At 42.5% G+C, this 18151-nt stretch overlaps 1 protein-coding gene across 9 annotated transcripts in view; it reads right to left on the bottom strand.

The window, feature by feature from the left end:
* Positions 1-18151, bottom strand: part of MAP4K4 (mitogen-activated protein kinase kinase kinase kinase 4) — a 164604-nt gene that overhangs the window by 14775 nt on the left and 131678 nt on the right. For 2 of the 9 annotated variants that reach the window (XM_064408060.1, XM_064408057.1), the window contains 11 exons: positions 16002-16163; positions 13767-13997; positions 12735-12841; positions 11633-11784; positions 10842-10939; positions 9863-10038; positions 9364-9484; positions 8014-8205; positions 5514-5631; positions 5070-5240; positions 756-899 (listed from right to left, as the gene is read on the bottom strand). In XM_064408060.1, the coding sequence (XP_064264130.1) occupies positions 756-899; positions 5070-5240; positions 5514-5631; positions 8014-8205; positions 9364-9484; positions 9863-10038; positions 10842-10939; positions 11633-11784; positions 12735-12841; positions 13767-13997; positions 16002-16163 (1672 nt within the window). The remainder of the gene's footprint in view (positions 1-755; positions 900-5069; positions 5241-5513; positions 5632-8013; positions 8206-9363; positions 9485-9862; positions 10039-10841; positions 10940-11632; positions 11785-12734; positions 12842-13766; positions 13998-16001; positions 16164-18151) is intronic. The other 7 variants (XM_064408065.1, XM_064408061.1, XM_064408059.1 and 4 more) reach the window with 6 other exon arrangements.

The raw sequence follows: 18151 nt of genomic DNA on the forward strand, positions 1-18151 counted from the left end.
CTGTGAGGAAAGACCAACAATGCACCACATCAAATTGTCCAACAGCAGGTTAAACTTATGCCATAACTTTCTGGAGCCAAAGAGTCTGGAACCTCAAGCTTCATAAAACACATTTTTCATCAGCACACACAAAACAAACACAAGCATCACCACCACCCTTCATCTCCCATTGCTTTGCCATTCCCAAGTTGCAGCCAGTGAGAGACCAAGCACCAATCTGCCTTGTCACTCTGGTTATTTCCACACCATGTACACACTGTACTCCTCACTCTCACACTTTTACTGCACATCACTCTTACTTCCCTATTTTGCAAGAGCTTTCCCCATTCTACAGATTTTAACAGGGAAGAAAAACGTCCTTAAACCCAAGGAGCATGTAGTGATGTAGTTAGAAAGAGACTAGGTAGAAAGCAATCATGACAGAGGGAAAAAATGCTATTTCCCCAAAATGCACAAAACATTAACTTCCAGCTCTCAAATACTGAAAAAGGAAACAAAGTCAGACGTTTCCCACAAATTCATGCAGCATTTTTAAAGGTCACCCCACAGAAGGAAGGACAGGGAGCAAGCAGGCATGGGTGTTGTGTGGAAAACAATTCACTTGCAGAAATAAACCATAGACTCAGAGATGAAATGATGGAAAACCCACTGATTCAGTCAGGACTTCCCCCTCAAAGCACAGGCTGCCAAGAAAATCTTTTAGCCATACTATGCCACATGGAGGCAAAAATATAACATTCAACAGTTAAGCTTACCAGAAATTGTCACCAAGACATTCAGCCCTTCAAGTACATCCATTTGCTGGAATCGTCTTCGATTGATGAGTGGATAAACCTTCCCCTGCCCACTTCTGTCTAGCAGCATCAGACCACTTTCAGTGCCCACCAACAAGTTCACTCCTAGAAAAATAAAAGCAGAGATCCAAATTAGTCAGCACTTTTTCTCACATATTCTGAGGAACTGATGATTGATACAGCAACTGTCTTGTTTCAAGCAGGTTCAACCACTGCTGATGGGGTCTCCATTGCCTGTAGCCTAAAAGATCTCCTGATGTAGAGGCTCTCTACACTGCCTGCCCACAGTGACTACTGACACTAAACAGCATGGCAGAGCACAGAGAGCTTTCTAGAGCACCAGTTCCCAAAAAAAAAAGGGCATGCTAAGTATTGGAAGGAGGGGTGAGGCACAAAGTGGTATGCAAGCCTATGCATTCCAAAGATGTGTTAGCTGTTGTTAGGGGGGTGGTAGCAGGATGCTCTTGACAGGGACATGGCAATAAAAACAGTTCCCACTGGGAGAAACAGGTTGTGCTGCAGCCCTTCCACAAAAAGGTAGGCATTGGGTTTGTTCCCAGTTTCACAACAATCTTTTCCATCTGAATGTTAAAACTAGAGGAACTACAGTAATCTTGTGTTTCCACAGGCTTCTCCTAAAGATCAAGCAAATATAGATGAGAAAAGTCAGTAGGCCAGTTTCTTTACACAAAGGTCCAAAAGTCCACTGGAAAACTGCCAGAGTCCATAAAACCTTACTATTTAGAATCAATTACATTTTTAATATAATAGATATATATATGGGACTATGTTTTAAATATCTGTTAATATATGTTATCATTCTTAAATTTCAGAACTGTTTATTTGCAATAGTGTTTAAGTCCAGAAGCTCACAAATTTTGCAGTTCAAGTACAGTACAGGAAATGGAAATCACATCAAATGTATGACTCACTTTATTAGACTTCCATGTTGCAATCCCAATATAAAAATTGCCATGCTTTAGCACAATAAAAGAATGAAGTAAGAAAAGCAAAACTCACGCAAGATGATCATAGTTACACTGCTTAATGGTCTTAATCCCTAGTCAGACAATTAACCCCCACATACAATTGGTGCCAGTGGGCCATCTGGGCCCATCCCATAATGAACCTTTTCTGACAGAGCAGGTGGGCCCAGGGCCCAAGTGGGTGTGTCTCAGTGCAGTCTGCACCTACAGCAGCAACGTGCCTTCTCAGAGTACTGAAAAAGGGCATTATTGCTCACCTAAATACCCCCTTGGATACCAGCCATGGGAGAGGCTTGCAGAAAAGAGGGCACATTAAGCCTGACCCAGGGGGCACAAGGAGTCTCTTAAAGGGGGGAGGGTGTTAGGAGGAAGCAGTAATGATGGGGAGGGGGCTGAGCTGCTGGTCCTGGAGCACTCTTAAAAGGCTCTGGGTGGATAAGAAAAACAGATGTAGCCTATAGTGAGTTCAGAAATCATCATGCATCTCTCCATTATCCTCTCTCTACCCTTTTCAGTAAGAAAACTTCAGAGGTCCCAGCAGTCCCAAGGCATCTTTGCTTAGATTTGCTGTTCTGCTACTTTCTCCTGGGAGGCCTATCACCCTCCAGGCTCTCCTTCAGCTGCTGACACTTCCCTTCATCCCTGTGCTGCCCACATCTCACCTCTGCATCTCCCACATGGTTTACACCCACTGGATCCCCCCCCACAGCCCCCTTGAGCAATGGCCATTTCACCCAAGAGCATTTCACACAGCCTGTCCCTGTTACTGGGAGACACCCTCAGATTGGGAATGGCAGAAGGAAGCAGGGAGAGCTCGTGCTAAGCAGAACTCAGTGCTTAGCACAGGCTGAAGCAGCACCAAACCAGCCAAGGAAGTGCCCAGCAGCTGGTCCCCTTCCTGCAGCTCCAGTACCCACTGACTAAAGCTGTGAGCTTCAACATGCATTTCTGCACCTTTTCCAGGGTGGGTACAATTCAAAGCAAGGCACATGCAAACTGCCCCCTCAGGGTCCCTTCCCCTCTTTGTATATCAGGACTCCATTGCTCCTGCCTCCACCCTCTCCTGCCCTCCTGGTGCAGTTGTTCCTGCTTTGAGCTCTCATGCACACCTGTGCCCAACCCCTTCCCTCAGCTATGTGTACTTTAGATGAAACTAATGATGAGGCACTAGTTGGTGGCAAGCAGGGCTTGTAGTTTACAGCGCAGACACCCTCCTCACTCACAGACAGCAGAGCTCTTCTACCGCCACCCTACAATTAAGCAGTTCTGGGTTTTTTCAAACAAATGGAAATGCTTCCTGAAAAAGTGCAGGCTGTCTGTGGAGGCTGGGTATAAGAATCTGTGTTACTGCATCCATGTAATTAACATTGACTCTCACCACTCAGAGCCAGAAGAAACAGCATCAGAGACCTAATGCAATTAGCAGCTGGCCAGATACTACTGGCATTACCACTGGTAAAGGCAAACCAAAGCAAAGCAAGTTCCCCTCTTTTTGAATAGAAAGCATCACCATGAAATGGTTTCATTTTCTTAAGGGTGAAGGAAGTTTAACATTATCAAGAAGTAAGCATGTGTACCAACTTGTATCACCATCAGTTTGGCCCTAAATGTTCAATGAAGGGCTGTGTTACAGCTGTAAAACACCTCTAGGATTTTACACCTATTCTTTAAACCACCCTAACAGACAGATATATAGATCAAAGAAATATAAAACCATTAACAAGAATTGCTACTGGCAAAACAAGGAAGATCAGAGAAACTATGAGTCATCTTTACTGACACCATATGATTTCTCTCTGTCTTTGGCCTCTCACAGCCTGAAAGTTTGCATCTGCACAAGTCTTAACTTTATCAGAAAATGTTACACAGGAATTCAAGCAAAAATAATGTTGAGGCAAAAATTCTTACCAGTAAATTCTGGAAATAAAGAAAACAGCAGATAGGAAGACAAGGTGTTGGGAGAGCTATTTCACTGACACAGCTTTGCAGGAAAGAAGATTGGGACAAAAGTGCTGTTCTGAGAAACAGGAAATGCTGGACATAACCCCAAAAGAGAACGAAAGCCTTGGAAAGAGCTATAAAAAAGTAAAAAAGAGAGGGGACTATGTTGCCTTTATAGTAATCATATAACTTAGGGCAATGGCCAATTCTCTTCTTCCTAAGCTTCTTTAATGACCTGCATGTGCATTTATAATCTGCCAAGTTTGGGGATATTAGATAAGTATGCATGTAACATACACAAGCATCAACTACTAATATTCAGATAATGAAAAAATTAATTCACAGATTCTGGCCAGGAAACCAACAACACAGAAAAGCCTTCACTAGGAGCTGGACCAGAGATTCTACACTGTAGCAGGCAACAGGTACTGCTTGAAGCCTGACTGTGGGATCCTGACTGTCTGACACCAACACAAATTATCCCTAGTGACAAGAAGACCAGACAGACTTGGTCAGCTGACATCTCAAACCCAGCTGCTCTCTGCAGTAATCACTCTTAACAAAGCTAAGTCTGAGAATGGGAAATGTTCCTCTATCCTTTTCCATCTTACTTCCTACATAAACTGATGACTGAGGCAACAAGTCATCTTACAGAACACACCTTAATCAAGCCCTGCAACAATACATTAGCAAGAGCCTCAAGAAGATTGTAATTTTTCAAAAGAATACCCTGTGTGCACCAGGTGTACCGTGCAAGGCTCCCAAAAGCTGCAAGAGACACACTAGCAGGGTTTAGAAAGGGCTGAAAAGACCATCCTGATGAACTGCATGAAGCCTCTCCCAGACAACCTGTGACAGGAAAAGAGGACACAGCCTCAAGCTATGCCAGGACAAGCTCAGGTTGGACACCAGGAAGAACTTTTTCACTGAAAGTATGGTTAAGCATTGGAACAGGCTGCCCACATAGGTGATAAGAGCCATCATCTCTGCAAGAGTCCAAGATATGACTGGATGCAACACACATGGTCTAGCTGACCTGGTGGTGTTAAGTCCAAGGCTGGACTTGATGATCCCAGAGGTCTTTTCCAACCTTAATGATTCTATGATTCTCAGTCTAAACTGTGCCAACAGAAGCATATATGTACCAGTGGGAAATTATAACAAAGCAGAAGCAACATACTGTAAAAAACACAATAATAATCAGGTCTTGCAACAGAAAAGATGTAAACAAGCACTGAATAAAGCAGAGAAACAGCTACAGTTTTAGAGATACACTATCAGAGGCTGAAAGCTCCTACTGGCACATCTACATTTCAGGAATGGCAAGGGAAGAACACGTTTGCATTACCCCATAAGGCCGCACACAGAATCTCGGAATTGAATCTCTTCTTGTATTTGCGAATCTCTGGTGTGTCACTCTGTGGCCGTGTGTTTGTGGGGTTCACATTGACAACTGATCCTTTCCGTGTAGGGTCTTGCCTTATTGCCTCTGATCTCATTGCTTCACTAGAAAATCCTACTGAAAGAAAAAAAAAAGGTAACGTGCATGTAATACCCTTCAAGTGCTAGATTCTGGACATATATTTTTTTACATCATACAAACCAAATCAGTAACTGAGAACACTGAGAGAGTCCCAATTTTTGTAAGAAATGTAAATGGAAAAAGAAAATAAATTATGCAATCCATTGCAAAACAAATAAAAAGCATGATGGTAACATTCTTAAGTACTTTAAAGAGCCACTGAAGTCACTGAACCCTTTTTTAATTGTCGTCTTCAGCTACTTTACTTACCCACAGAAGTCACAGTTGTCCCACTAGATGGAGAAATCTGTAGTAATCTGGGGTCTATAAAAGGTGTAAAGGAGGAGGAAGATTTGTGTTTCTGGAGTGTGTTACTAGCGGACTGAGTCTGCAATGTAAATTTCAACTTTATTAATATTAATGACAATAAAAAGCATGGATAACAAACACCAACATTTTAAAGTCACTATAGAATTATGCTACAGAGCCTCCCCAAGCTTTTATACTTCCTTTACAGAAACACAATGCACTGCAGGCACCACACCTGAGCTAGATACATATGCACACTGCACATGTTACAGCAAAATGCAATTAGCTGAATTGTCATCCCTGAACCTCAGCTGCTCGCAAAGCTTTTTAGTACAGACCACTACAATCAGGCACAAAGCGAGGGAATGTCTCTCCTTTTGAAAATCTGCTTAAATGTATGTATATTATTTTATCTGCAAGCTGCCCACTACCTAAAATTTTTGAATGTATGAAGCATCTCCTGAATTGAAGTAGTTAATTAAATTATGAAGTTTGATCTCTTGGCTTGTGCAACAAAATCAGAACCATCTGGGATCAAGCATTCACTTCTATGATGGACTATGTTTCAGTGTTTGCTACTCTTCATTCTCCCTATTTTGTTTAACCTGCGCCTCTTGCCAGAAAGCTGCAGCAGATTCTTCCACCTTTATTTGACAAAGCAACATATTAAACCTGTATTGAACAAAGGGGCTCATTAGTGTGGAAGGTGTAGCAAACAGTGACATGACACTATGAATATGTAGTGGATAAAATCACTGGTGCTTGTTGAGTTATGAAGTCTAAACATGAAAAAACAAAGAAAGAAAGACGAGTGAAACAATGAACAGTTAAAAGTGGAAATGGAACAACTTAAAAACCCTTGCCAGTTTAGTATTATAGTGACAACATATCATACTGAAGCAGAATGGGACGAGTGGAAAAAAAAAGAATGTGTGTATATATATATATATATAGTGTGCATGTGCTAAGTTATACCAAGCAGTACTGGGTTTTTGCTCAGTTTTATGCAAACGTTGTTACAAGACACTTCTTTAGCATCAACTAATCCTCAACCTCTGATCTTCCTAAGCCTCTACAGAAAAAAACAGCAATGGGTCTTTGGAGTTTATCCCTGCCCTGAACAGCCCAACACCAAAAGGCTCCTTTATCACCAGGCACTGCCACAGCCCCCACTTCCCAAGCTGAGTTAACTGAGCCCTGCTTACGTATTGCTTAGACCAATGAGCAAGCGTACCTCTGGATCAATCAACTGATCTCTATAACCCACAAGAGTGTGCTTTTAGAAAGATCAAAAAACAATGAAGCACAGCTGGAAATTATGTATAAAGCTAAATGAATTTCCAGGAGGAAAGTCTCCCTCCCACCCACCTGCTATGTGGTTAAGAAGCATTTTTGATTATCTGGTAAATATGTGCATTGCCATAAACCTACCCAGCTCACTGCAACCTCTCCTCATCACAACACTTGCACACCACCATGGCAGGACTCTACCCTGAGAAGCAGCAGGCTCTTTTCACAAGTTTTGCTTGCCCTGTACTGCAGGCAGAGCCTGTCAGAGGCTCTCAATGTAAGCCAGGCTGGCCACGCAGCCAGGAGTGGCGAGCCCAGACAAGGCTCCTCGCTCGCTGCTGGGGTTGGTGAGGGGTGAACAGCCCTTTGCTCATCCGCACGCGTGCACCTCCTCTGCTGCCAGGGGCTAACACACGTGAAGGACCAGGCTTTCCCACCTGCATTCCATAAAGGAAGGCACCATCCTGAGATCAGCCCAGGACAGCAAGAGGGAGCTTCCCTCATGGTAAAGCCTTCACCACCTGGACATAATCAGCACTGGTGGATAACAGTCATCTTTACACAGCTGCTTCTCAGAGTACACACATACTTGGAAAAAACCCCAAATATTTTCTCCATTCATTATTCCAAAATAACAATACCTCAGGCTTTTACAACCCTCCCAGGCAACACCTGATTTGTTCACCCAGCCCACATGGCAAGCTTTAGTGAGCAAAATCCCTCCACAGCCACTTCCTCTCCCATTGGGTGAGTTTCAACAAGCAGCTCTTCATATGTGTGGAGAAACTAGTCCAGCCTTTACTGACAAAGCCAAAATTAACTGCTAATTCTGAAGGGCACATTACTTGCAATTAGCCTGCTCCCAGAATAAAACAGAATTAAAAAGAGTATTGGCTTGAAAACGCAGTAGTCAAGTTTAGTTTAAAATGAACGCCATGCAATTAATGACTCACTAAAAGGAAGCAAAAATAGTAAACTGGCAAGTTTGGCGTGGGACTGCTCTAGAGTTAAGGGCTTCTTACACAGAACTGAAATGTGTTATTTGGGAGGTGGGAACAAAGGTGACAGAAAAAAAAAGCAGGGGAGATTGGCTGGAGTTCCTTTGCAAACTAGCTACTAGGCAATGCTGCTATAACCCTATGAAAGCAGCCAGCTGTGGTGTAAGACATACCTCATTAGTAGTTAGCTTGTCCTGGGGTGTCTGTGGGGACATGGTGGGTGTCGGCTGGCTGGAGGATGGGGAGGAGGAGGTGGAGGAAGTGGAGGAGGAATGGCTTTGCTGTAAGAGATCTGGCAAGAGGTGAATGCGACCGGCAAAGCCATTGCTCTCATGATGGCTGGCACGCTTTTTGTCAACTGTACTCTGTAGAAAAAACAGGCACACTTGTCTTGCTCAAGTGCTGCTTAAAAGTCTATATCCCTAACAACCTCTCTCCTTCTCTCCCTCACTTCCTACCTTTTCACATTTTTTCTTTTTTTTTTTTTTTTTTTTAATAAGCTTATAATCCATGCTTTGATGCCTGCATGGAAAGGGAAAGTGGGCAGAGCGACTAGAATTCATGAAATTCCCACCAGCAGGCAAATGCTTGGTTCATGTGGTTGACTTGCACAGCCAGTTCCACCAATTAAGAGAACAGTAACTGTGCTGCTAAGTCCAGCACCACAACAGGGACAAGCACATTTTTGGGGGTGGGGTGAGGATTTTGTTCCCTATTGTTTTGTTTAAAACTAACTTAGACCCTATACAGATAGCAGTTTGGACTTTCTGGAGAATCCCTTCAGCTAACTATTTAAAACAATAACCATGAAATCTTAATTTTCAAACAAGAGGACTCAATTAAGAAATTGGCATTCAGTTGTGAAACTCAGAAATGCGATTACTGAGGAAACTCCTATAAGCTAGCACGCTCATTAACACACAAGCTCATTTAAAAACAGGGAACCATTATGTTTCAGAGGCACAAGAACGCAATATTTTCAGAATCAAAGGCAACAACACAGCACTCTACTCTGTCCACATTCTCTGCCTCATCACCTATTTTGCTTCTCCCTCACACCAGCTGTTGTGTGAATCTGCATGTACATGTGTATGTATGTTATCTGGGTGGTCTGTATGCCCTAAACTACACAATCAAAACAATTTTTAAAAACCTTGAGTGCTCCCACCCCAGCTCCCTCCCAGCCTCACTCCTGAGACACGTATTTGGTTCTGTGCTAAGTTTTTGCTCCAGGTACTTGCTCCACACACCTGCAGCTTTTCTACCCTTCTCTCCCACAGACTGAGATATTCTACATGGTGCTGCCATGAGTGTCACTGGAAAGCATGCAAAACAGAAGCAAGGGGTGAAGGGCTACTCTCCTCTTTGCATGCATCAAACATCTTGCTCATCTGAAATTCTCTACAGCTGCGTCTTGATAATACGAACAACAAATATAATGTAGAAACAGCATGGGTGAATGAGCGAGTGGGTTAATGAGCACAGAAAGGGTGCAGCACTGCACAGGGAAGGAAAAGCAATACCTGTCGAACAATTAAGGTGCCCTCCTTAGAAGGAGTCAAGGCAGGTTCACTCTCCACATCATCATGGACAATCATGGTTTTTACTGACTCTGTTTCACCATTGCTCAAGTTCAACGTTGACCTATTTGTCAGACAAGAAATAACTGGAGTGAGATAACAGCACTAGTGCCCTGGCTGTCACTGCCCTGCATCATGGCATACTCAGAATTAAATTGTACTGTGGCCAGAGTTGAATATTTACATAAGCTGCCTAGAAAAGCCTCTATCAAAAAAAAACCCCTCAAGTTTCTTGTTTTGTAACAAATAAAGGGAGAAGAGGGAAAGGACATTGAGAACACTATCCTTAGTGTTTGAATATATGAACATATGAGGCTGCTATGTCTTGCTCACAGATTGTAGCAAACTGAAAGAACTAACATACAAGCCAAAATGCTAGCATCCTTTTCCTTCAACCCTCTATAAGGCAAAAGAGATGCAAAACACTGTTAGAGGGACTAACACTGCTCGGACATCATCTGGTCCAGAAGTAGATTCATCTGCTCCTTCTTGTTCCATATCATCATCTTCCTCATCTGTTGTCCCTGACTCCTCACTTGAGGATGAGTAATCTGTTACTTTATGTGGAGGTCGCACATCCTCTACTGCTCGCAACTCCTTCGCCAATGCAGTTAAATCCTGTTGGGAGAGGGAAGAAAAAAATGTTAAAACTGATGTTGCAAGTAAGAGAGAAGAAGAGTTTGCAAGACAAACCTGCAGGATTAGTGCCCGAGTTTGTTCACTTCTGTGTTTCCACTGCCCCAGCAGTACTGTTTCCTCTGACTTACTCATTCCTAAGAGTTACCAAAACTCACTTTCTCATAAACTCAAGCACCAGAAGAGTCAACCTAAGGGGGTCTTGTCACATCATAGAAAAATGTGCATACTCTGAAACCCAACTATCCTGATTTATGACTAACTGCAGTATCATAAGAGATATGGCTACTGAAGAAAGTTTCAAGGAAAGATAGAAATACTGTGAAAACCAATTGAGTTCCCCAAGTTACAACGAGACACAGGCTGTAACCAACTGTAATAGCAGCCAGATGTAGAAAATGTCAGAAATCTTTCACAGAAAGTAGGAAACATTTAAGGTCTTACCACTTCTCCCTGCACCATTCAGCCCAGCATTGGCACATTCAGGTCAAATGCACGATCATTGGTCCAGCCCCAGGGAGGAAGCACAAGATTGAAAGAGAGAAAGGCATGGATTAGAAGGAAGAAGACTGAAGAGCAGAAATCAATCCCAGAAGCAGTGCAAAATCTAACATCTGCAGTACTGATGTGCACAGGCAATTGCATAGCCCAGAACATGCTGCTAGACCCACAGTTACAAATTCTAGCTGATGTTCAACCCTGATGGCACTGAATGAAGCTCTCAGTGTATTTTTTGTGAATCTACCTGAAAGAGAAGGAGGACAGGGGAGGTGGATGCAACTCACAGCAGGCTTGATAGGTCTGAAGACTTCCTTTTTCTCTTCAGGCTTTTTAGGTGCACTTTCATGGCGCTGTGATGGCGAACCCTCTGATTTGGATGATGCTGCACGTGCCAAGACCCCAAAAGGAACACAGAACAAAGGAGATTAAGCAGGGAGCTAAAATATGTTCTCTTACTTCACTCTGGAGTGGGGAAGAGATGTGAGATGACTATTGGGGGTGTCTGACCACAAGACCTATGTTTCACTGGTTTACATTGTCCCTGAAGGACTATACAAAAAACACCATAAGCTGTGATTTGCATAGGTGCAACTGACCTATGTCTGAAGCCAAAGTAAACAGTCACAACAACTGTAAATCAAAGACTCAAGTGCAGCCACAAGCTGGAAAATCTCCATCATCATCCAACACAGCCCAGCTGAGACCTATCCATAGCAGTCTGCACCCTGTCAACAACCACCAAGGTGATGGGCAACAAGTATCAAAATGTGCCCTTGCACACAAGAGGAAGGGAGGGAGCTGTGAGGGCCTGGAGACCAGGCTGTTTGCACATAGGAAAGTGCAGCAGTGCCTGGATGTGAATTCAAGAACAATGAAACAAACAGTTTGACAACGATTTCTGTGCCTGCTGCCTTTCCCAAGCAAGGACATATGGCCAAGAGGGTACAGGAAGCCAACCCGTCTCTGACACTGCATGCTCAAAGGTTGTTCCCTGTTATCATCTGTAATTACTGAGCGCTTCACAGCTTAATAAAATTAGAAACACAGTGTTACAGAGGATAGGAGAAGGACTTACATCTCATCCTGAACCGCTCTCCAGACCCGCTCTGAGAGCCAGGGTGGGAGCCAGGCTGTGAGCCAGAGTTGCTTGAGCCAGAAGAACTGCCACTGCCTGGCCTTGGTACAAGCTTCTCCACCCTTTCCCACAGCAGACGAGGCTCTATATTGCTGTATCATGGGAGGAAAGAAACTCTTTGTCACATACACTTCAGTCCCAGATTCCCAGCTCTAAAATGAAACATCACTCTCTCTAATAGTTTTGCTAATAACTCTTATAGTTTTGCTAATAACTCAACTGAAAGAACACTTTAATGCTGAGATCAGGGCATCAGTAATGCTTCACAACCCAGGCAGTAGCTCCCTTTGAAATAACTACTACTGTATTTATGATGGTCAAAAAAAAGTTTAGGTGGGTATAAGCTACTCCTTTTATTTGGAATTATCTACCTGCCATTCTTACGTACATAACCTGAAGTGGACAATTCTCGCAGCCTGCATGCAGCAGTTTCAAAATTGGGTCAGAAGTGTCCTAGGCACTAAACACAAACCAAAAAGAACACCAGAATACCCTCACCCCTATCCAGTGAGCTAATTCCATGGTGTCCTGCCCATGTTGCTCTGTTGAGCTCAGGAGTCAGCTCTCTCCTCCCCCTTCCTGACCTTGGGGGCTCTGTGTCACAGCTCATGGAGGCTTTTCCCCCCTCTTAAAATCTGGTTCTGGCTAAGAGGCCAGAAAGTTTCTGAGGTTTCTTCACTTTAGATGTTACAAGCCCTTCTGCTGCCAGTAATCCCCAAGGTATACCCAAGCTGACCTGTTGCACCAAAAGGCAAGACATTCATAAACGGCCACATTTGTTCCAAAATTTGAAGGATATTTGAAATTATTGCCAAAATTACAGGGCAGGCAACTCAAATGAGAAGAGGAAAGAAGAAATTTTGTCAGCATTTGCTGACACATGTGCCACATCAATAGAAATTAATCATTACTGAAAAGGGATCCAACACTATCTTCCTTTCACACCCTACAGGCATTGCCAAAAGCTGTCTGGCAATGCCTGGCCCCCCATATGCCTTTTCCTTCCAATTCAAGAAAAGCAAGGACACATAGGCTTACAAACCTCGTGGAATTCCTTTGACCTGCTTGGTTATTTTGCTGCCCACTGCCCTGCAGTGGGGAATCACGGCGGGACAGGACTGGTGATCGGGACGTTGTTCTCACAGGTACCTTGGGAGAAAAAAGGTTGTGTTAAACCCATGAAGAGGACGGAGAGGACAGGAAGATAAAACTTCTCCTGCCACAGAATATAATCTTAAGATCTTAACAACGTGTTCTAAGTACAAGCTAGCATCAATGACCAAAAGCAGTAAACAAACACCCACAAAGCCAAAAGCCTTAGCTGTGATGCTGTTCAGAATTTGAATAGAACTCGATGTTTAGTCTTAACATTAAATAGCGTTTAATGGTTATCACATGAACACGTACACGCCCCGCTACCCTCCCAACTACTGAGACATCTGAAAAGAATATGGCATTTTGACTGAAGCAGGGGAGGCACAAAGCAATTTGCTGAAACAGCATGAGAATTAGGAGAATAAGCTCAAGGGAACCAAACAAATGCCCGGGAATGGATCAGCAGAAGGCAAAGACTGGTGGGGGGGAGCAAGAATATACTCAGAAGAAGCAAATCCCAGTGGATGGGAGGGGGGATGGAAGGGGGAGAGGAGGAGGAAATATATTGAATGTTTCCTTTTTGTTCAGATCCATCTCAATTTTAAATAAGTGTATGATTCATAGTTTGGGTTGCGAACCGATGAAGAGGAATATTAACTCTGAGCAATAACCTCAGGGATATTTTGAATTCTTTCCTGAATATGGTAATTATTTGTTAACTTTGCATAATAAATTGTTTCTCTGAAATAGCTACATTCTATAAATAATTACCAATTTTATATGAAGCTTCAATATTGTACTTCAGGTTGATTATCATTAACCCATTGACTGAATACCTACATTATGATCTGCCTTCCAAAATACTGTTACCAGTGCTGGCACAAGGGCACGGTCTTCCCTGTGCCCAGGGTATCACATCCTTAAGAAAACTGTAATTAATAATAAAAAAATAGCACACATCTGTCTTTCTACTCCTTACCCTTGGAGGCACCTCGTCACTGTCTGATCTAGCCCAAGCCTTTTGGGTGGGGTCGGGTACCTCCGACTTAGAGTCAGAACTCTGATTAAGCACTTCACTGCGTGAAGGTGGATATGGGTCCTGGGAACGAAGATGGTGATGAGCAAATTTGGGAGAAGGGTCACTGAAGGAATGGGATCGCGAGACAGGGGAAACATTGTTCTTGAGAGATGCCAGATGGGACCACTGTACCTTACAAGAAAACAAAACATAAAACATTCAATGCGCTCAGTATAACCGGCTTTCCAATTAACACAGAATAAAGGCAGGTGGGGCAGGCAGAGACAAATTGGTTATGGCATTAGGTAAGCGTGGGGTGGAATCGATGCACTTAAAAGCAAGGCAAGCGCCCAGAGAACGTAACAGACTGAAAATACAGCACATATGCAATTTTTGTGTGATGCGCTCTCCACACACACGTACACTGGTGCCCAGAGGGAAAGGGGATCCAATATCTGCACCATGAGCCTGAGTACAAAGGCCACTCAAGACAGAAGTCACCTTCTGTTCCCTGGTCTTCAGTGGGCTTTGGCCAGGTCTCATGGTGGGCTGGGAAATTTGAAGCAGACATCCAATTGGAGCAATGTACAAAATTAAAGAATGCTGTAAATTGGGTAAACCAACAAACATTTACGTCTCCTAATGAATTCAGGGACTGGATACAGCTTGAAACTTTTGGAGAAAGACCATAACACAAAGCCTTTATTCCTTTACAGTTATTGCAATATATATAAAAAAACATAATATATATTGTATATAGTATACATATGTACAATGCATATTATACTTACACCATATATGTACCGTATACTGTACATATATACATATTTAGACACAAAGTACACACACACACACATGCACACATATTCAATTACACATACTAAGAAGGCATAACAGAGACTAAGGAGTTAAAACTCCATTAGGATTTCCAGTGAAATCCATATTCCCTTCAGCCTACTTCCTCGTTGTGCATAAGCCTGTGTTTCAGAGTTAATTTCTGAAACTAAGGAGGAGGAAAAGTCATAACTGAGGAACACGCTGTTTTCACACCTAATGATTAAGCAAAACTTTGCTTTAGATCCCAGTTTCAGTAGGCTGAGTGTATTTGTTTTTGTGTTATTATTATTTCCTCAATTTTAATACACACAGCTGTTGAAGAGCCTGATTATCCTTAATATGAGTGAAAGACAGAGACTTTAAAAGAAACTGGCACAGTAGATGAAGATACAAGTCCAATATTTTGAAATAGTCATAGAGGTTTGAATAAAAGCCAGGAAATAATGAGCAAGAGATGAACTTATGTCCTGATTTCTCCCACTCTTCCATCTGTTCAAATTCTCCTGCTGTCCAAAAGAGTGGCAATACCTAGTCACAATCAGGGATGGTTTTAACTTGCACTGTCATCAACAGACTTTATGAAAATTCTGCATGGAAACAGAGGAACTAAATGCAGAAATCTACTATTTAATTTAGCATACCTAAACTGCTCAGAATTCATGGGCTATGTCTAACTTTTAGACAAAGGTTACTTTTTCAATTCATGTAATAACTCCTATGAGATCAGGTCTCAAGATCAGGAGGCTCTTGGTTACAAAACAGTAGAACAATGGCTACCATGCAACTCAGTGGTTTCAACGTCTTCTTGATTTTCCAGGGGTGGTACAGAGCTTTATTTAGCAACTGCAGACCTACTGACAACAAACTTGGCTTTTCTTAGACATGTTTTACAAACTCTTTGAAACAGTGCTCACACTGTTAAAACCCACTTGTTTCTTTAGCTTTTTTCTGAATTTTAAAAACCAAGCAAGTGCACTTTTTTCCTGAGCATCCTTTTTAGTAGTAGAAATGTTGCACAGAGCAAATTTGGAATTGCAAAATGCTCTGCAACGGCCACCAGCATTTAACTCACTGTCACTGCTGCACAGATAATAATGGGATGGGATACAACAGTTCTAGTCTAGCTCTAATACGAAAAAAACCCAAACTAATAAAACACACCAAACCCACAAATCCATCAGTTTATCAATAAAATAAGCAAAAATAGACAAAGAGTACATCTACAGAATAAGCTGTTAAGTGTAATAGTACTACCCTTTACAAAAGGCTTTTTAAGTGCAAAGATCTGCAAATTTGAAGGAAACATGTTAGGACTTCTGCATTCCCTGTAGGCTCACCAAGATTGTGCTGGGCACTTACCTGGGGCTCCATTGGCCTCTGCAGGGCAGGCTGAGCAGGTTCTGAGTTTCCATTGGAAAAGGACTCTGATCTTGAAGGCACTGGTGGCTCCAACACTTTGCCCATCTGTTTAGACTGTGCTTCAGGGGAGCCCTGATTAGTTTTTCTAAATCTCTCCTCCACCTAAGCCAAAATAAATGGAGGTTAAGCCTTGAGTCAGTAAAACCAATTACAGTAGAAATATAAAGGGGTGTACCACCTTTTCTTTACCACAAAGAAAGCAAATACATTTGGGGTTTGGCAGGATTTTTTCCCTACCAATTTTGCCAGCACTGTAAGTTCACTGAGTGAACTACACCAAAGCTCTAAGTATGCCAATATGGATAATCCATACTAGGAAGAGAGGAGGTACAAGAGGTAGCAAGATGTGAGATAATATGATGAAAGACCATTATGGGCCTTCTTTCTGCCTAGACTAATTATCCATCAGTATTTTCCTCACAGATAATAAAAAGGATATACCTAAACAGAAACAACTTTACAGTATAAAAGTATTTTCTACTGCCATCCCTTACTTTAGCTGCCCACTTTATGCAAACAATGGTATTGGATTATCTGCTTTCCTGTGTGTCTCTCTTCAGCAACAGAAGAGACAGGAGATGTTTCTCTACCAGGTGATACTGGAGTCTCTTCAGCTTTAGGCATGAAAGTGTAGAACTTATCATCATCTCTCGTATCAAATACTCTCAACACAAACTCAAAGGCTGTAGAGGACAGTCCCATCAGTTTGTTTCCTGTTTTCAGGAAGGTGTAGAATTGATCTTATGTTAACCTCAAGAGCTTGCTGAGGGGAAGACTAAATCAGAATGTCCTCAGAAAAGCATCAACCAAGGTCCCCATGCAGAAATGTCATCTCTTTCAAGGCCACAACACTGACAACAAAGTGAGAGGTATGAAGGACAAGAGATGGAGGGAGGATACAGGCAGAAAGGAAACAGCCTTTCATTTCCTAAGAAAGTCTGTTGCTAGAACCAAGGCAGCGTCTGCCAGGTAAGCTGCCTCTGAGGAATGCTAAACTCACAGTATTTTATCAAAGCACCAAAGATCAAACTGGAAGCTTGGGATGATTTAATTTGCTTTAACCCTTGTGCCCAGAGCACGGAACCAGTATTGGGATGATTTCCTAATACTCTCTAGGAGAGACTGGCTTCCAGAAGACAGGCAAGTTTTCAGACTCCTTGCCTCAGGTGGGCTCCTCTACAAACCCAACCTGCCCCTGCATTCCAAAATTTGAGGATAGTACCAGGTTGCCTATAGGAACAAGCAGACAAGCTTTTGTTAAGGTCTACAGAAAACACACCATGTCTTGGGAGGAGTACAACAATAATGGTGGAGGCAAGCATCTTCACCATGCAATCATTTTCACCACTGTGTTCAACTTCATAAAGGCATTCTTTGAAGTCTAAAAAACAGGCCAGACTCCTTGTTATGAATGGAATAAGGAAAAGCCTCACGTCTTTCTGTCTGAAGCAAGAGGTTTTCACATCTCTAGCTGTAGATGATAGGAAGTTTGTTCTACATGGCACATAAACTGCATGAGCGACATGTCCTCAAAACCAGACAAGAAGTGGCAAGGAGATAGAGAGCATTCCTGGACAGAAACAGGTCCTATTCCAGTCATCTGACTGTCTGTACCTGGAAGTAATATTAAGTTCTAAGCTCCCTGCTGTTTCCCAAAGCCAATCTTAGAATTCCTTTTCCTTATATCCTCATTGCTACTGCAATGAGGAAAAAACAAATCACCATTAAAATTTGCCAGTCAGGAAGGTCAGTTCACTTCACCTTACCATCTCTGTAGGTGGACACTTTTTCTGGAAAGCAGTATGGCTAAAAGTCTGAGGCACAGAACACTCATTCCAATTCACTGTTTTATGTAAAGAATTATGTCAGAGTTAATGCCTGCTATTAGGATTAAATGGTGGCATTCCCACTGCCAGGTATGGCTATACTTCTATCACAATTTTTAAAAAGAATATTACACAGTGATCTCTGGGAAGATCTGACTACTAACCAATTTTTCTGTCTTTACTTTTCTAGGCTAGAGCAATCACAAAAGAAAGACTACAACAGGAAAAACAACTGGGTCAGTGGTTCTCCTAAAGGAACACTTG

The sequence above is a fragment of the Passer domesticus genome, chromosome 2 (assembly GCF_036417665.1).
Source record: "Passer domesticus isolate bPasDom1 chromosome 2, bPasDom1.hap1, whole genome shotgun sequence".
Taxonomy (NCBI): Eukaryota; Metazoa; Chordata; class Aves; order Passeriformes; family Passeridae; genus Passer; species Passer domesticus.